The sequence below is a fragment of the Protopterus annectens genome, chromosome 17.part0 (genome assembly GCF_019279795.1).
Source record: "Protopterus annectens isolate FY-2018-M chromosome 17.part0, PAN1.0, whole genome shotgun sequence".
Classification (NCBI taxonomy): domain Eukaryota; kingdom Metazoa; phylum Chordata; order Ceratodontiformes; family Protopteridae; genus Protopterus; species Protopterus annectens.
Genome location: NC_056751.1, coordinates 149336725 through 149351139, shown reverse-complemented (window position 1 = coordinate 149351139; position 14415 = coordinate 149336725). Strand labels below are relative to the sequence as shown.

Sequence of the window (14415 nt, the reverse complement as noted above, 5' to 3'; positions counted from 1 at the left end):
CAGTCTAAGCACTGGTTTTGTACATGCTGAATGGAAAACAGCAACTGTCATCCCATTACATAAAGGAGGAACCTCCACTGACCCTGGGAACTATAGACCCATAAGCCTGACCAGCCTAATCTGCAAGGCTATGGAAAGAATAATCATGGACCTTATCAACAAAGAAATAGGAGACCTCCAAGCCTTCAACCTGACCCAGTTTGGCAACGTTAAAGGGAGATCCTGCCTCTTGAACTTGGTGAACTTCTTTGAGACCATTACCAAAGCCCTGGACAAAGTCAAATCTATGCATACGGCCTTCCTGGAACTGGCCAAGGCCTTTGACATTATTCCACACTCAGGCATCATTGATAAACTCACCCAGCTGTAGATCAGCCCATATACTGTCAGGTGGGTTGCAAACTGGCTCACCAATAGAACGTACACAGTCAAAGCAGGTGACTCTACATCCACTAGCAAACCCTTAACAAGTGGTGTTCCACAGGGATTGGTGCTAGGACCCCTATTGTTTGGAATCTACTTATTGGATGTTGTTGTTGTTTGTCTTTCGGCTTTTCCCGGTTAGGGGTCGCCACAGCGGAACTCCGGTCCGCTAATGATTGGCAGTAGACTTTAACGAATGCCGAGGTGCCAGCTCAACGTCCAACCTTCAAAGAAGGCACGCCCATTTACGCATGTCTTTCGAATCTACTTATTGGATATACAGGCTAAAATAAAAGGCCTATGGCTGACAAAGTTTGCTGATTGCAAACTAGGTGCAGTCGAGTCCCCAAATGATGCCAACATCCTACAAGAGGGACTTACACAAATAAATGACTGGTGCCAAAATCATGGGCTAAAGCTCAGTGCAAAAAACTGCATTATCATCCTCTTCAGCAAGGGCAACATGCCTGCAGATTACCACATTAATAAGAACACCCCAAGCCCACAATCAATGGTGAGAGATTTGGAAACACAGGTTGACAGCAATCTTTCCTATGACTTCCATGTCTCTATAGTGGTAAGAAAGACTTTCTACATTGCCCACCTCATAAGTTAGGACATTGCACCCAGAACAAAAGAGTTTATAACCCTCCCCTGTACTCTTCACTCATCAGTCCAATAATAGAGTACAATGCTACCTTTAGTATTTACCTTACCATGCACCTGCAGCAACTGGAAAGACCTGAAAGGTTTCTTACAAAGAAAATTCACAGTCTTCAGCATATGTTATATGCTGACAGACTGAAATCACTGTCACTATATTCTGTGTCTTACAGACTACTCAGAGGCAACCTCTGCTTTGCATATAAGGCAATCTTAGGTCCTGCTCTAATGGAAATGCTGCACACTCATAAATCAGATGGTATAAGCTGCACTCACTCTAGGGAACTCAGCCTAGTATGTCACATCAGCAAGAATTGCTGGAGAGACAGATATGTCTTATAGAAGTTACCTCTCCTTTGGAACAAACTTCCAGTTCAGGTGAAGCAGAGCCCCTCACTGACCCTATTTAAGTGTAATTTGGATGACTGGATAGATAACAGCAAACTCACCCCAGGAGTTTTGCCTGTGTCCATCTTGGACAGGGGCAGTAGTTGTTGACTTAGTTCTGCTTAATACCTTGATATTTTTAGGAACAGGGGTTGTACTTGGCTAGGCTTGTAAGGGCCCTAGGGCTATTATCCTGGTAACCTCCTATGATCATAAGATCTTAAAGCTTACATAATGGCAAACAAGACAGTATCTTTAAATATCTTGGCAACCAAGTAGCACAGATAGAACTGCTTAGTCTCATATTAAACTCCTAGCTAGGTGAATAAAGTGCTGCTGGCAGTATATGTGTAATATGAGTGGTTGCTGAGATTTTGTAAGTTGTTTACAAAATATTGCAGACTTAATAGTTACTGTGTTTACTGACACTTATAAAATCCTGTTTAAGACCTTTAACCTAAAGAATATGACCACTGTAAAAAGAGTTTGTGCTGACGAGTTTGCCATTTATACTTCTTTAGTAACCCCTATGATTCCAGAGATATGAACATTTTGTTTGAAAAGTGAGAACATAATTTCATTCTATCAAAAAGCTTGGGATACACCCAATAGAGATTACAGAGCAAACTTCAAGGGCTCTATTGGAGGGAATGAGTTAATACAGTGATAATGGAAAATAATGGTAACATACCTTGGGCAGGTGACCTCTGTGACTGAAGCCCTGATATTCTCGTAAAACAAAGAAGTTATACTTGTATGCTGTATCAACTCACTGCTATTGCAGACAGTACTCCATGTTCAGACATATCCACCTGGTTCATCCCAGATGGATATGTGCAGTGCCCTGTTTAGCTTGCCACTAATGTCATTATCACTTCACTGTGGATGCCAGAATTATCTGGAGCCCCATGAGGAAATGACAGGATCTCCTCTATCTCTGTCAGAGGTGGTTCAGTCAGCAGAGCCCCCCCCCTTCCTATGGCCCTCTGCTCCTGTGTTAGGTGGCTGCACTAGGTCATGCAGAACTTGATCATGTCCCTTTTTCTGACATGATAGTAAGTCCAATTTTGGCCACTTACAGTGTTGATATCCTTTATCACATTCCACCAAGCACACTCATGGAAGGCCCGATTATGTCTCTTATGATGGAGCATCTGCTGACCAAGTGGTAGAAAGCCTGAAGCAGGATTTTATTCTCTGCATGGGAGAATTTTTGTCTTCCTGTGTTTCACATTCTCTGCCTTGGTAATCTGAAATTGCAAACAAATAGGCATGAGAGATGTGGTACAGTCATATAAAACATAATCCTGCACAGTTACACAGTCAGTGGGACAGAGGTGTAAGGGGGTTACCTGCATGCACATCTGGGATCCTTGCAGAGATGTGATGTGTGTAGCGTCCATGTGAGTTGTCCATGTAGTACTGGTGTGACTAACTACCCTATGGGGTGGACACAGGATGCACACATGGTTGTATGTGGGATAGCCCCAGTATCTGCAGTTGCATACGACCACATAGTTGAACATAATGACTCCATGCAGTCTTTGGAAGACTTCAACAGTGTGTATTGGGCTATTGATACACCCAGTATAAGCATCTGAGGCCCACAACAAAGTGTGACAGTGATTGTTTATTAACCTCCCTGCCAGCTGCATACACAACTGCTATATTGTTTACAGTACCTAGACAACCATTTTAATCACCTAATCACTATGAAATTAAATGATATGTATTTGGATCCCTCATGTAGACATGGCCCTGCAATGGGACATTCTGAAAGATGTGAATTCAGTCATCTCATACTATATCTAGATACCCCTCTATATGTGTATTTGTATGTGTGAAGGCCTTAGCCTCCAAAACCCTTCCTGTTACCACCTCCAATTGAAGTAGCACAGGCCTGACATATAACTCCCTGGTACACAAGTACAGTGACAGTGATCATAAGTGTTACACAGGCCATAGATGGTCCATCCCCTAGACTGATTCCTCATTAAGATCAGAGATGTGTAGTCTTTGAGGTACCATAGGTACCATAGGACCCATATCCTAAAACAGACATGATACATCCCTGGAATTGTAATCCCTCCTCCCCAACCACTCCCCAACCACTTAAGTAATATCACAGATGCCTTCCCAACATCTGCAGTGCATGTGGGTTAGGGGCACATTTTGAATTTGTGTGGACACAATATGTAAATAGTAATTCCTTGAATGGTTGTTGGATAAACTTCCAGTATATGTATCCTTTTGCACTGTGCTCCCCCTGCTCCCCACCACCCCAGTGGACACAACTCACAGCAATAAACTCACAGCTACTTTCAAAATAATCCCAACATAATGGCACCTATCCGACTAAGACATGACTACCCCCACCAAATCACCCAGGCAGTACTGTTATAGCCTCTGTTGTGGTTATCACCACCTAAAAACTGTCATATCAGCAGTCAGTGGGTTTTGAACACTCATTCCTTGTCCTTCAGTTATGACTATGGCACATGCAGAGTGTAACAGAACAGAGCCTTTATAAATTCTGTGGAATTCACAGTAGACCCTTGCTCAGTTTATACACCCCCACCCCACAGTAGCAGCATTGTTGTCACTTGAAATCAGCAACCTAACTGAATATATATATAGTAGTATACTGTCATAGATGCCACGAAGCACCAAAAATGTGTAACAGTAAAATCTTAAAGTAACAGCCCTCACTCACTTACTTTTCTAGTAATCAATGTGAACAACTGACGACACCTTTGTTTGGGATGCTCCATTGCAATATTCTGTAGCACATTGAAGCTCATAGCCAATACAGGTGGATTTATCACTGAGTTTCAAAGCTTCTAGAGCAGTTCTTATGCTAATTAGCCTAATCTGAGTGAATATTCCTAGATCTCACATTTATCAGTTTGTGCAATTAATCACTTCCATGCTAAGAGACTCACTCAGCTTTGTAAGCTTGCATAAGCTCCTGTGGGTTAATGACCATTTTAGGGATGTGGGGGAATGCATTGCACTAACATGGTCAATAGAGGAACCAAAGAGCAAATGTGTTAACAGATATGGGCACTGTGATTGATGTATACATTTTCCATGCCATTGTTTATGTACTAACACCATCATTACACACCATGTATTTATGTGCAATGCGATGGTGGCACTGTGATTGGCCACACAGACTAGTTACTCAGTGTTGCATGTCCCGTGCTGACACTATCAATATCAATGACCATGAGAGGGATTGTGACCTGGTTAATGGCCATGGGTTCCAAGAGCACTGATGATTACCAGGGTTCTAAGGCAGTGCCCTAAGGAACGTAAAATCTTCATACAGACCACCAGGAACAGTTTACTGGGGACTCCTGTTAGGGTCCCCAATATAAGGGCACAATCTCTCCAGAGTGAGACTTGATGCCACTGTAATACCTCACTCCACTGGACACTGCTAGTGGTCTGGGGAGGCACCATTCTGACATTACTCACAAATACAAGATACAGTGTTTGATTCTGACCACTGGTTAATGGCTAAACTTATAATTGTCTGTTGACTGATAGACTAGTATTTACCTATGAACAAATGAGAAGAAGCAGGCACAGCATGGAACCTTAATATAAGTATTATAAGTATGTAGGCCTTATCAGTGCCTTGTTATTTCCCTTATAGCTATATGTGATCATAGTGGACATTTAATTGATGACTTCTGCATTATCATTTATTGCTTTGTAGCTTACGTAGAGATTAGGGAGCACTCTCTCCTGTTCCAGAGAAAACCTGAGTGGCATTGTCGGTGATGGAGTGGGTATAATTTCTTGCCCTGTTATGTTAGTAGACTGCTATAATATTGTTACTTAGCTGTGACCACATCCAGCGTATCTATATGATAATCTGTGAAAGTGGTGTATAAGTTTGTTAAAGTGCCACAGCTTACCTATCACCACTGCCATAGTTTTTATAGGTATCAGTGAAAGTTATGTAGTATTTTGTTATAGTATTAATGCTTGGACCTGACAGGTAGAATGTAATCATCTCAGTCTCATTTCTTTGAAAAGTAAGACAACCTCTGTAAATGCATACTGCTTTACATACTCACAATCAAAATGGACCCTACTTATATGTACTGAGAATATAGGTTCATAGGTTTATAGGTAGGTACTAGGCTATTATCCCGAGGGCCTACGTAAACCTAGCCAACAAGGTTCCCTGGCTTACGTCACCCAAGAAAGTTATTTTCCTGTGCCACTGTCGATCATATCTTTATTCTTCCATTGCATGTTTCTCAGAGCCTGACATGCGAGGTAGTTGTTATATCCCTGAGTTGTGCCCTGCTGAGGGTATATGTGAGGTGATGTATGGCAGTTTGGTAGGAGTAATAGGGCGTGTGTGTACATGTTTTGGTATGTGTCCTAGGGAAGCCATAATGTAGGGTAAGGTGAGTATGTGAGGGGCGATCCATATGAGGTGGAGGACAGTGTTAGAAGCATATGCTGGGTGGTAGGGGTGTGATCTTTGGCAACATATTGCCCATGTTTCACCCCAGCATATGTCCCTGATGTTCATACTTTTACTTGGAATAAACAACTTTGTCTTGCTGCTGCCATATTATGTGGTTTGCTGATTAGCAAATAACCTTACAATCTTTACAAATCACCTAATGATACCTTTTGGTGTTGTATATGAATGTGTCTTTGATTGTGGTGTCACCACAAGAATTTTGGGCTGCATAACTGTTGTCACTGTGCAAGTCCACATAACATTCCTCTAAGCATGTCCAAAGGGCCACTAGCCTACACACTGGCCATGACGTCTGCCATACAACAGTCTAGTGCCACCACTGTAGCCTCCGCACCATCATGCCCAATCCTGGCAATGGGAATAGTGACACTGCACATCTACCTGCACATCCTACTACAGATATGGGGACATGCATCTAGGCAACAGTATCTGACATGGCTTGGTAACATATGTACTGCTTCTGTAGTAGAATATCGCATAGCAGTGCCTTCTGTGTGTGGAATCTGCATGTCTTCACCACGGTCAAGTGGCGTTCAAAAGACATGCGTGAATGGGCATGCCTTCGCTGAAGGTTGGGCATCAGGCTGGCAACTCGGCACCATAAAAATCTACTGCCAATCATTAGTGGACCGGAGTTCCGCTGTGGTGACCCCTAAATGGAAAAAGCCGAAAAGACAAAGACTCTAACTAATACGAATGTAATTTTTTTATGTCTTTTCTCCTCCTACTCTTTATTGCTATCCTTCATTGCAATATATACATTTTAGGTGTTTTCATTTTATTTCTATCTACTTCTCATTAGTATAGTGTTAGGTGTTCTCACCCTGTCATGCAGGAGATATTTTTGAGGAAGTTAACCTTAAAAGAAAAAGTACCTTTGCACCAATAATAGGTAAACCTGCAGCGCCACCATTAGAAACAAAAGATCATGAGACTGGTAAAAATGATGGGGCCGGTCTTATCACTACTTTTGACGGACACTCAACAAGTATTAGAAAACTTTTTATTAAAGAATGGGAAAATTTTTCAGCTGTGTCTGACCTCGATCACATTTTTGACAAGGAACTTACCTTTACCTATAGGAAAGGTAAAACTATCAAGAATATGTTAGAACACGGTTCCAAAGACAGGAACACCAAACCAAAGAAAGGGGTATTCAAATGTGGTAGATGCAGTTATTGTGGTTATTTAAACCGTGGGGACAGTTTTTATCTGAAAGCTAGGGATACAAAGCTTTATTTAAATACCTTTGTGAACTGTGAGACCAAAGGAATAATTTACATTGCCACCTGTAAAAAATGTGAGGCATTTTATATAGGGAAAAGCGAACGAAAACTTAAGCAGAGAATTTATGAGCATGTTTACGACATTAGAGTACATAACGAAAAAAATGCATTGTGTAAGCATGCCTTGAAATGTGGAACCACTGGATACCTATTTTTTGTTTTAGAAGTAGTTCCGACAAACCCTAGGGTTGGTATGTGGGAGACCCTTATTGAGTACCGTGAACTGTTTTGGCAAGTTGTTTTAGATGCAGGTAGAAATAAAGGGCTCAATGACATGGTTTCCCTAGCCCCTGTTTTAAAACTTAGAGCTGCTAAACTTTAAACAACACCATTCCAATGTATTAAGATCACATTTTTGACTATGTTAAAACAACTGGGCAATTGGATTTACTCTTGGCTTGATATACAGTTTAGAGTCCTGTAATACAAAAGTTCAGTATGTGTAGTTATTTAGGAAAGCCACTAGATGGCGCTTCAAATTACAAAATGAATCTAATTTAATGTATAAACATGAAACATTATTTTAACACGTTTTATGATGTTTTAAAAAAACTTTTTAACAATCATTTTAACTGAATGTATATGTTTTAAACATTCTATAGTTAGTAAGGTTCTATAGATTCAATTTTACAGCAAACGTCCAAGTTTATGTTTAAGTTTTACAACAATGTATTTAAACAAGTTTTTAAGCAATTAGTATGATTGTGGACACTGACTGGTTTCTTTGAATTTGCAGTGGATAGGGAAAGTATAAAGCATAAGTGTTTTACACATTACATGTTGTTTGATAAAGTTGAAGACGAAAACGTGGTGCTGTTTGCGTTATTAAATAAACCTTTTACACTAAGCTTTTGTCAGCTCTTCCCTTGGATTCGGATTTATTTGGGCTCAGTGGCTCTGGTGCTTTGTGTTTACATGCTGGAGACTGGGGTTTGATTCCCTGACAGGAGTCATTGCGTTTGGGAGGAAGGTTTGGCAAAATGGTCAAGATATTTATCTCACAGATACAAGGTACATGGCTTGATTCTGACCTTTTGTTATTGGCTAGGTGTGCAATAATCTGCATTTTCTGCAGCATCTGCCATGACTGTATTAGTGGTGTGAACAAGTCCCCACCCCACCATTAAGTACAGCCTTCCCCCTCTAGGCTTGCCTCCCCATCAGAAGCAGTGAATAGGTGGCCTTGTAATTTCAATTGTGGCTGTTGGTTGTCCATCACTGGAGGGTAGTGTGCTTGTTCCATCCAGGAACACTGCCAGGGGTTCATAGTTTGTCATCTGACAAAAAGTCAGTGGAGGTGGTAGGGGAGTTGGTGGACTGTCTACTGGAGGCCAGTATGGATCACTTGAAAAGGGTCCTCTTGCAGCTTTAAGTGTATCAACACTGCCTGGCTGTGCCTTCACCACTTCAGGTGGGGCCCAGTGGGGAGAACGGTTAGGGTGAACACTGACTGCTTCCTACGTGTAGCCCAAGTTGCAAGGAAATATGAATGGGATACCCATCCTAGCTCCCATTCTGGTGTTCTACATCCTTCTATGTCACCTCCCTTCCCTGCTTGTTGTCCAATCATCTCCACTACCAAATGTCCTTCCTCTGTCTGTTTTTCTACTATCAACTCTCTCTGTGTGACAGCATGATCTCCTTTTGGTCTTACACACACACACACACACACACACACACACACACACACACACACACACACACACACACACACACACACACACACACACACACACACACACTCTGTCTCGATCAGCTACACTGCTATAAGCTGCTTGGTGGGTCAACACACCCACATCCAGCACTCTCTGCTGCTATCATAAGTCTAACTTGACTTATCTCCTTTCCACAACTTTTAGATGGGTGAGACAGCATCAGCATTAGCCTCTCACTTCCATCCTCTCAGCTGGTCTCTATAGTAACTGGACTTAGTAATGAAATGCCAGTCATTAACACTCCATTTCTCTTCTCCAGTGAACTTATTCTGTTTATCTTCAACATGGGAATTGTGGGAACAATACATACAGGGGAGGAGTGAGGTTTAAAATAAGGCAGGACTTAAATGAGCTATGTAATGTTTGACTGAAAATGATTGGGTAGATTATAAGTGACATATAATGTTTGCAACTGGGAGAGTGTAACTATGGTTTGTGATGTAAAGTGCTTGCAACTAGAATTGTGACTGTGTGGCTTTTCATTTATATAAATGTATTATTGCTTATGTCACAGGTGATGGTTAAATAAAGATGTTTCTTGTTTAAAAAAAAGGGGGCAGGAATTGAATAATTTATGTAATGTTGCTTAGGTTAAATGATATATAGCAATATATGTGAAGTATAATGTTTGTTAATGTTAATTTGTTAATACACTTCGATTATTTTTGTATAAATGTAAATTTGCCCGTGTCACAAGTGATAATTCAATAAAGATGTTAAATAAATTGTATTGCTTTTATTCTTTTGATAGTACCCACAGAGTTTTATTTAGTTTATTTACTTTTTTATTTCATAGTACCCACTGCACTGTTGGTTTCTAGTTCTAAATATCACACTGCTATCTAATGCAAGGATGTTACAGACAAAGTAGAAGAAACTGGAATTCAGGAAACAGTGGTACAATGGCCATGCAATCTTTTCATTTATGGCATATTGGCATACAAGGAAATCCTGTGTTTTTGATGTTGCAGATTCAAAATCTAGTCATGGACCATTCAGAGGAAAGAGAATCTTGAGCAGTGAAAGACTTGCTCTCCTCTTTCAATATTTTTTCAATATTTTTTGTTGGACAACTATCACCCCTCAAGTAGAGGATGACACACAGGTCTACTTCTAAATTTTGAACTGCTCCTCCCACACCCCCTGCTAATTAAATATACCAACTTCGAGATCGCACTACAGTGAGGAAAATGGTAAATAAACTGTTCCATGCTGTACAGCGATCTGCATTTAAATGATTCAAAGTTTTAAAATGTCAATCTTATGGTCTCAACCATAAGCAATTCAACATTTTGAAAGTTCAAAATTTAGAAGTAGAGCCATACACACACACACACACACACACACACACACACACACACACACACACACACACACACTTATATATGTATGTGTATGCTGTTGCCATTGTGCATCAGGCATTTTGGAGAATGGTTATGAGGGTGAGCAAAAATCAAAATGCTTTTCACTTCCAGAGTATCATAGTAATTTGGTTATACCACCCAAGTCTTGCTCTCCATTTGGGAAAATTATGGTCATGTTATATATTATGGTACTAGGATAATAGATCCAAATACTTGTTAACTTTGCTAGAGCATTGATCTCCATGGAATCATTTCAAACTCAGCCTGGGAGAATTGTCTGGTTAACTCATTCACTCCAATGGAGCTCAGGAAGTTTGCACTGTAACTTCCAGTGGGCAGAGCCTAAGCCTTTTGACAAAACCAAATTATGTCCTCACATTTCAAACAAATGTTCATACCTCTGGAACCATAGAGGTTATGAAAGAAGTATAAATGGCAAACACTTCAGCAAAATCTATTTTTATAGTGGTAGTATTCTTTAGGTTCTAGGTCTTAAACTGAATTTTATAAGTCACAGTATACACAGTAACTATTATGTTTCTAATATTTTGTAAACAACATACAACAGCTCAGCAACCGCTGAAGTTACATGCATACTGTCAGCAACATTTTAATCATTTTATTAGCTGAGAGTTTTAATATGAGGCTAAGAATTTGGTATGTATTACTTGGTTGTTGGAATATTTAGAAAAATGTGAAAACTATATATACATTATTATATTATATATTATAATATCATATATTATAAATTAATATAAAAAACTGTTAATATCTCAATGCCTGCACTCAACAGAGGTCAAATATTAATGCAATTGAGTTTGTCATTTTTTAAACTTTAAGATGAAATATTTTAAAACCTTGTACATAGCATGGTTTTGGAATTATTGATGTAAATATGAACAAGAGATATTTGACACCTAGAGGCGTCAGTAGGAATTAACTGCAGATGCACCTGGAGGCATCTCTCTGATGTCATGAGTTAAATGATTTACACAGGGTCACACAGTAAACAAATGGAGGCTATGAAATTAAACCAAGGACTGCTGCAGGGAACAGGAATATCAGAATCTTAAACCACTGTACCAAATTACTAGAGAAGGATACCTGAGAACAGCAAAGGGAGGAGACCTAAAATAGATAAAACATTTGAATGGGTTTAATGAGATTAAGCAGATTATCCAGCCTTCCCAAGCAAAAAAAAAAAAAAATACAGAGTAGACAATTTAATACTTACTTTTGGCAGTATCCTATGGGGAATTTCTGCAGCAAAATAAAAGAAAGAATAACGTGGCTCAGAAGTATCTTGCAATCTATATTTTGTATAGTTAACTGAATTTCTACACTCACAAGAAAATCATCACTCATGTTTTTCTTTCCTTATTTTAGTTGTTACTGGTGGATCAGATGGCATTGGAAAAGCATATGCACTTGAGGTAAGATGAGATATTAAACTCTTTTGATGTACAACTGAGGAGCAAACTACAAAAGAGCATATCATAGTCATTTTGTCTGTGAAAGTTTTTGTGTTTTTGAGAAGCTAGATTTCTAATTATTTAGACAGGTATTACTGTAACACATTTTTTGAAAGAGTGCACATTCTGTTTTGTTCCTCAGTACAGAACAAAGCCAATTAATCTACTATTTAATCCATATGGAGCAAAACCTGCCTGCAAACGTTTACATTTAGTTGTTTACAGTGAACTAACAGTAAGTAGCAAATGGAAGAAGGATAACAGTTATTTCATATTTTCCGGAAGACAAAAAACTAAATAGCATCACACTTTGGTAACATTTTGACTTAACTTATGACAGAAGTATAGTTGCCTGCGTTAGCTGATATATAGTACTGTTTAAATGGTTACCTATCAAAACATCTACTCTTCATAACATCTAAACTCAAAACATCAAGACCATAACATCTAAACTTCAAAACATCTAAAACTCATAACATCAAACCATTTAAATGCATTGTAGCGGTACCTCTGTTTGTAGGTAGTACATCCTTATAGTGGTGATAAAAGTTATTTATTTAACTTTAGTACATTAAAGCAGGTTAAAAGTAAACAAATCCTATCATGCTTTTGAGGAACAATGAACATTCTGCAGTAAGGTAGCTGTTCACAAACACAAACTTTAATGGTTATTGCCGTTAATTATACTAAATGGCTTACTACTAGATGGTTCTATAGCTTTCAGTACTGAGTATAATCCAAATGAAACCTCACCAAATGAGTTTACACAGGATAATGGGTTATAGCTATTTATTCAGACTCAGAATTGAAGTTATTTGGCTTAACTCGTCAAGAGGAGTATATTAGAAAATATTTCACAAATATCACAATATTAAATCAGTCTCACAAACTCATATTCATATTTGCAGATCTGAAAAAACAGCTACATATCTGTGTCTAACACAATTTACAGTATATATGAATCTCTAAAGCAGGAGCACTCAGAAAATAAAAGACCAGCCTATCAAGTGTGCTTCCCTTGGCTCAGGTTTGTGTGCCTATAAAGTAAGAAAAAGGCACTAAAAAGTAAATGAAAATGCGCTTGCTCTGAAATCTGATAACCAAACTTTAGCAGATATGAATGTGTAACTCCGAAAGGATTGTAATATTTTAGCATTTAAAATACTAGACGTGGGACAAATGTCCTGAAAAAAAAAACAATAAAAAAAAAAAAAAAAAAAAAAAAAAAAAAAAGAGTCAGAGTCAAATAGTTATAAAGCAGTTTTACATGCAATAATAAAGTTATAATGCATCTAAGATTATTTCTGTACAGAATCTTAAGTTCATTTTAACTTAAACTAAGTTCATACAATGACTAAAGACATGATGGGTACTAAATCCAGGAATAGAAAGTAATTTCATTGCTCTGAAACAATGCCTCTGTAACTACACATATATGAATGCACTGAACGTCACGTACAGGAGTTTTTTTTTTTTTTAAAGACTGCTGGCATTGAGTAGAGCTGATCAATATGTTCTGAATTAGAATGGGCTGTGCTGGAATGTCTAGCAGACAGAGTCTGCCTAAAATGTACTATGGGAGCAGCAAAGGCTGCAGCCAGAGTGCAAAAGCCATCATAGAAAAGGTGCAAACGAGGAAGGCTTGCCAGCCATCTCATCTCAAGCTGACACATGCTGCAATCCCCCAGAATCACATCATCCATAGAGCCAATTATCTTGTCTTTGAATCTTGTCATGATTCTAGGTGATGCCAAAATACCACTCAAGACCAGTGTCTTTCCTGTCTCAAACATGTGCACAGCAAACTCAATCATATCCTTCTGCATGTCCCTCAGAGTAGAGTGCCTAAGGCCATACAACCCCACATGGACCACTATCAGGTCATAATCATATTTATCAGGATGGAGGGATCTAAGAGCTCTTGTTATGCGCAAGATCCTAGCTCCAAAAAGACAGCTGTCACTCTATTCTTATCCAGGCCAGTGAGGTTATTGTCCATATGTCTGACAATAGGGTCACCTATTACTAAAACATTGCCATGATTAAATGCAGCTTCAGTGAGCCATAAGTAGCCTTGTAACTCTTATAGAAATGGGTGCTGTCTGTGGGTGTGAAAGGTGAAGATGAGTGTGCTGCTGTGTGAACTAATGTCTAAGGTTTCTTAGTCTTTATCCTGGGAGGCTTAGGCAGGGTTCTGTTAACAACCTCAGTGTAAGTTGGTTTAGAGGCAGTAGTATGAGCACTGAGTATGTGTGTTGGACATATTGAATGTGTTCTGAGGTGAGAAGGTAGCATCCAAGTTAAGTAAACACTTATAAATCTCATAGTCTGACTTATTCTGAGGTTGCAATAAAGAGTGATGAGTAAGCATGAGGTAGTGACTCCACTGCCTCGAAACACCCAGTGCTATCAGGCTGTACAAAAGGGGCAAAGCTGACTGAGATTTCATCTTCACGTAAGCAGGCTGCACCTTAACTAACTGCCTTACGTCGCTGCTCTGTGTTGCACTGTCAAGCTGCACAATACTTCCTTCCATCTCAAACACAGTAATGCCAATTATAGATTGGTGTAGCAGGTACTCCAATGTATAGTTCA

General features: G+C 39.3%; 1 protein-coding gene across 1 annotated transcript in view; it reads left to right on the top strand.

The window, feature by feature from the left end:
* Positions 1-14415, top strand: part of HSD17B3 (hydroxysteroid 17-beta dehydrogenase 3) — a 636754-nt gene that overhangs the window by 51273 nt on the left and 571066 nt on the right. The window contains exon 2 of the mRNA XM_044058972.1: positions 11735-11781. Coding sequence (XP_043914907.1) covers positions 11735-11781 — 47 coding nt within the window. The remainder of the gene's footprint in view (positions 1-11734; positions 11782-14415) is intronic.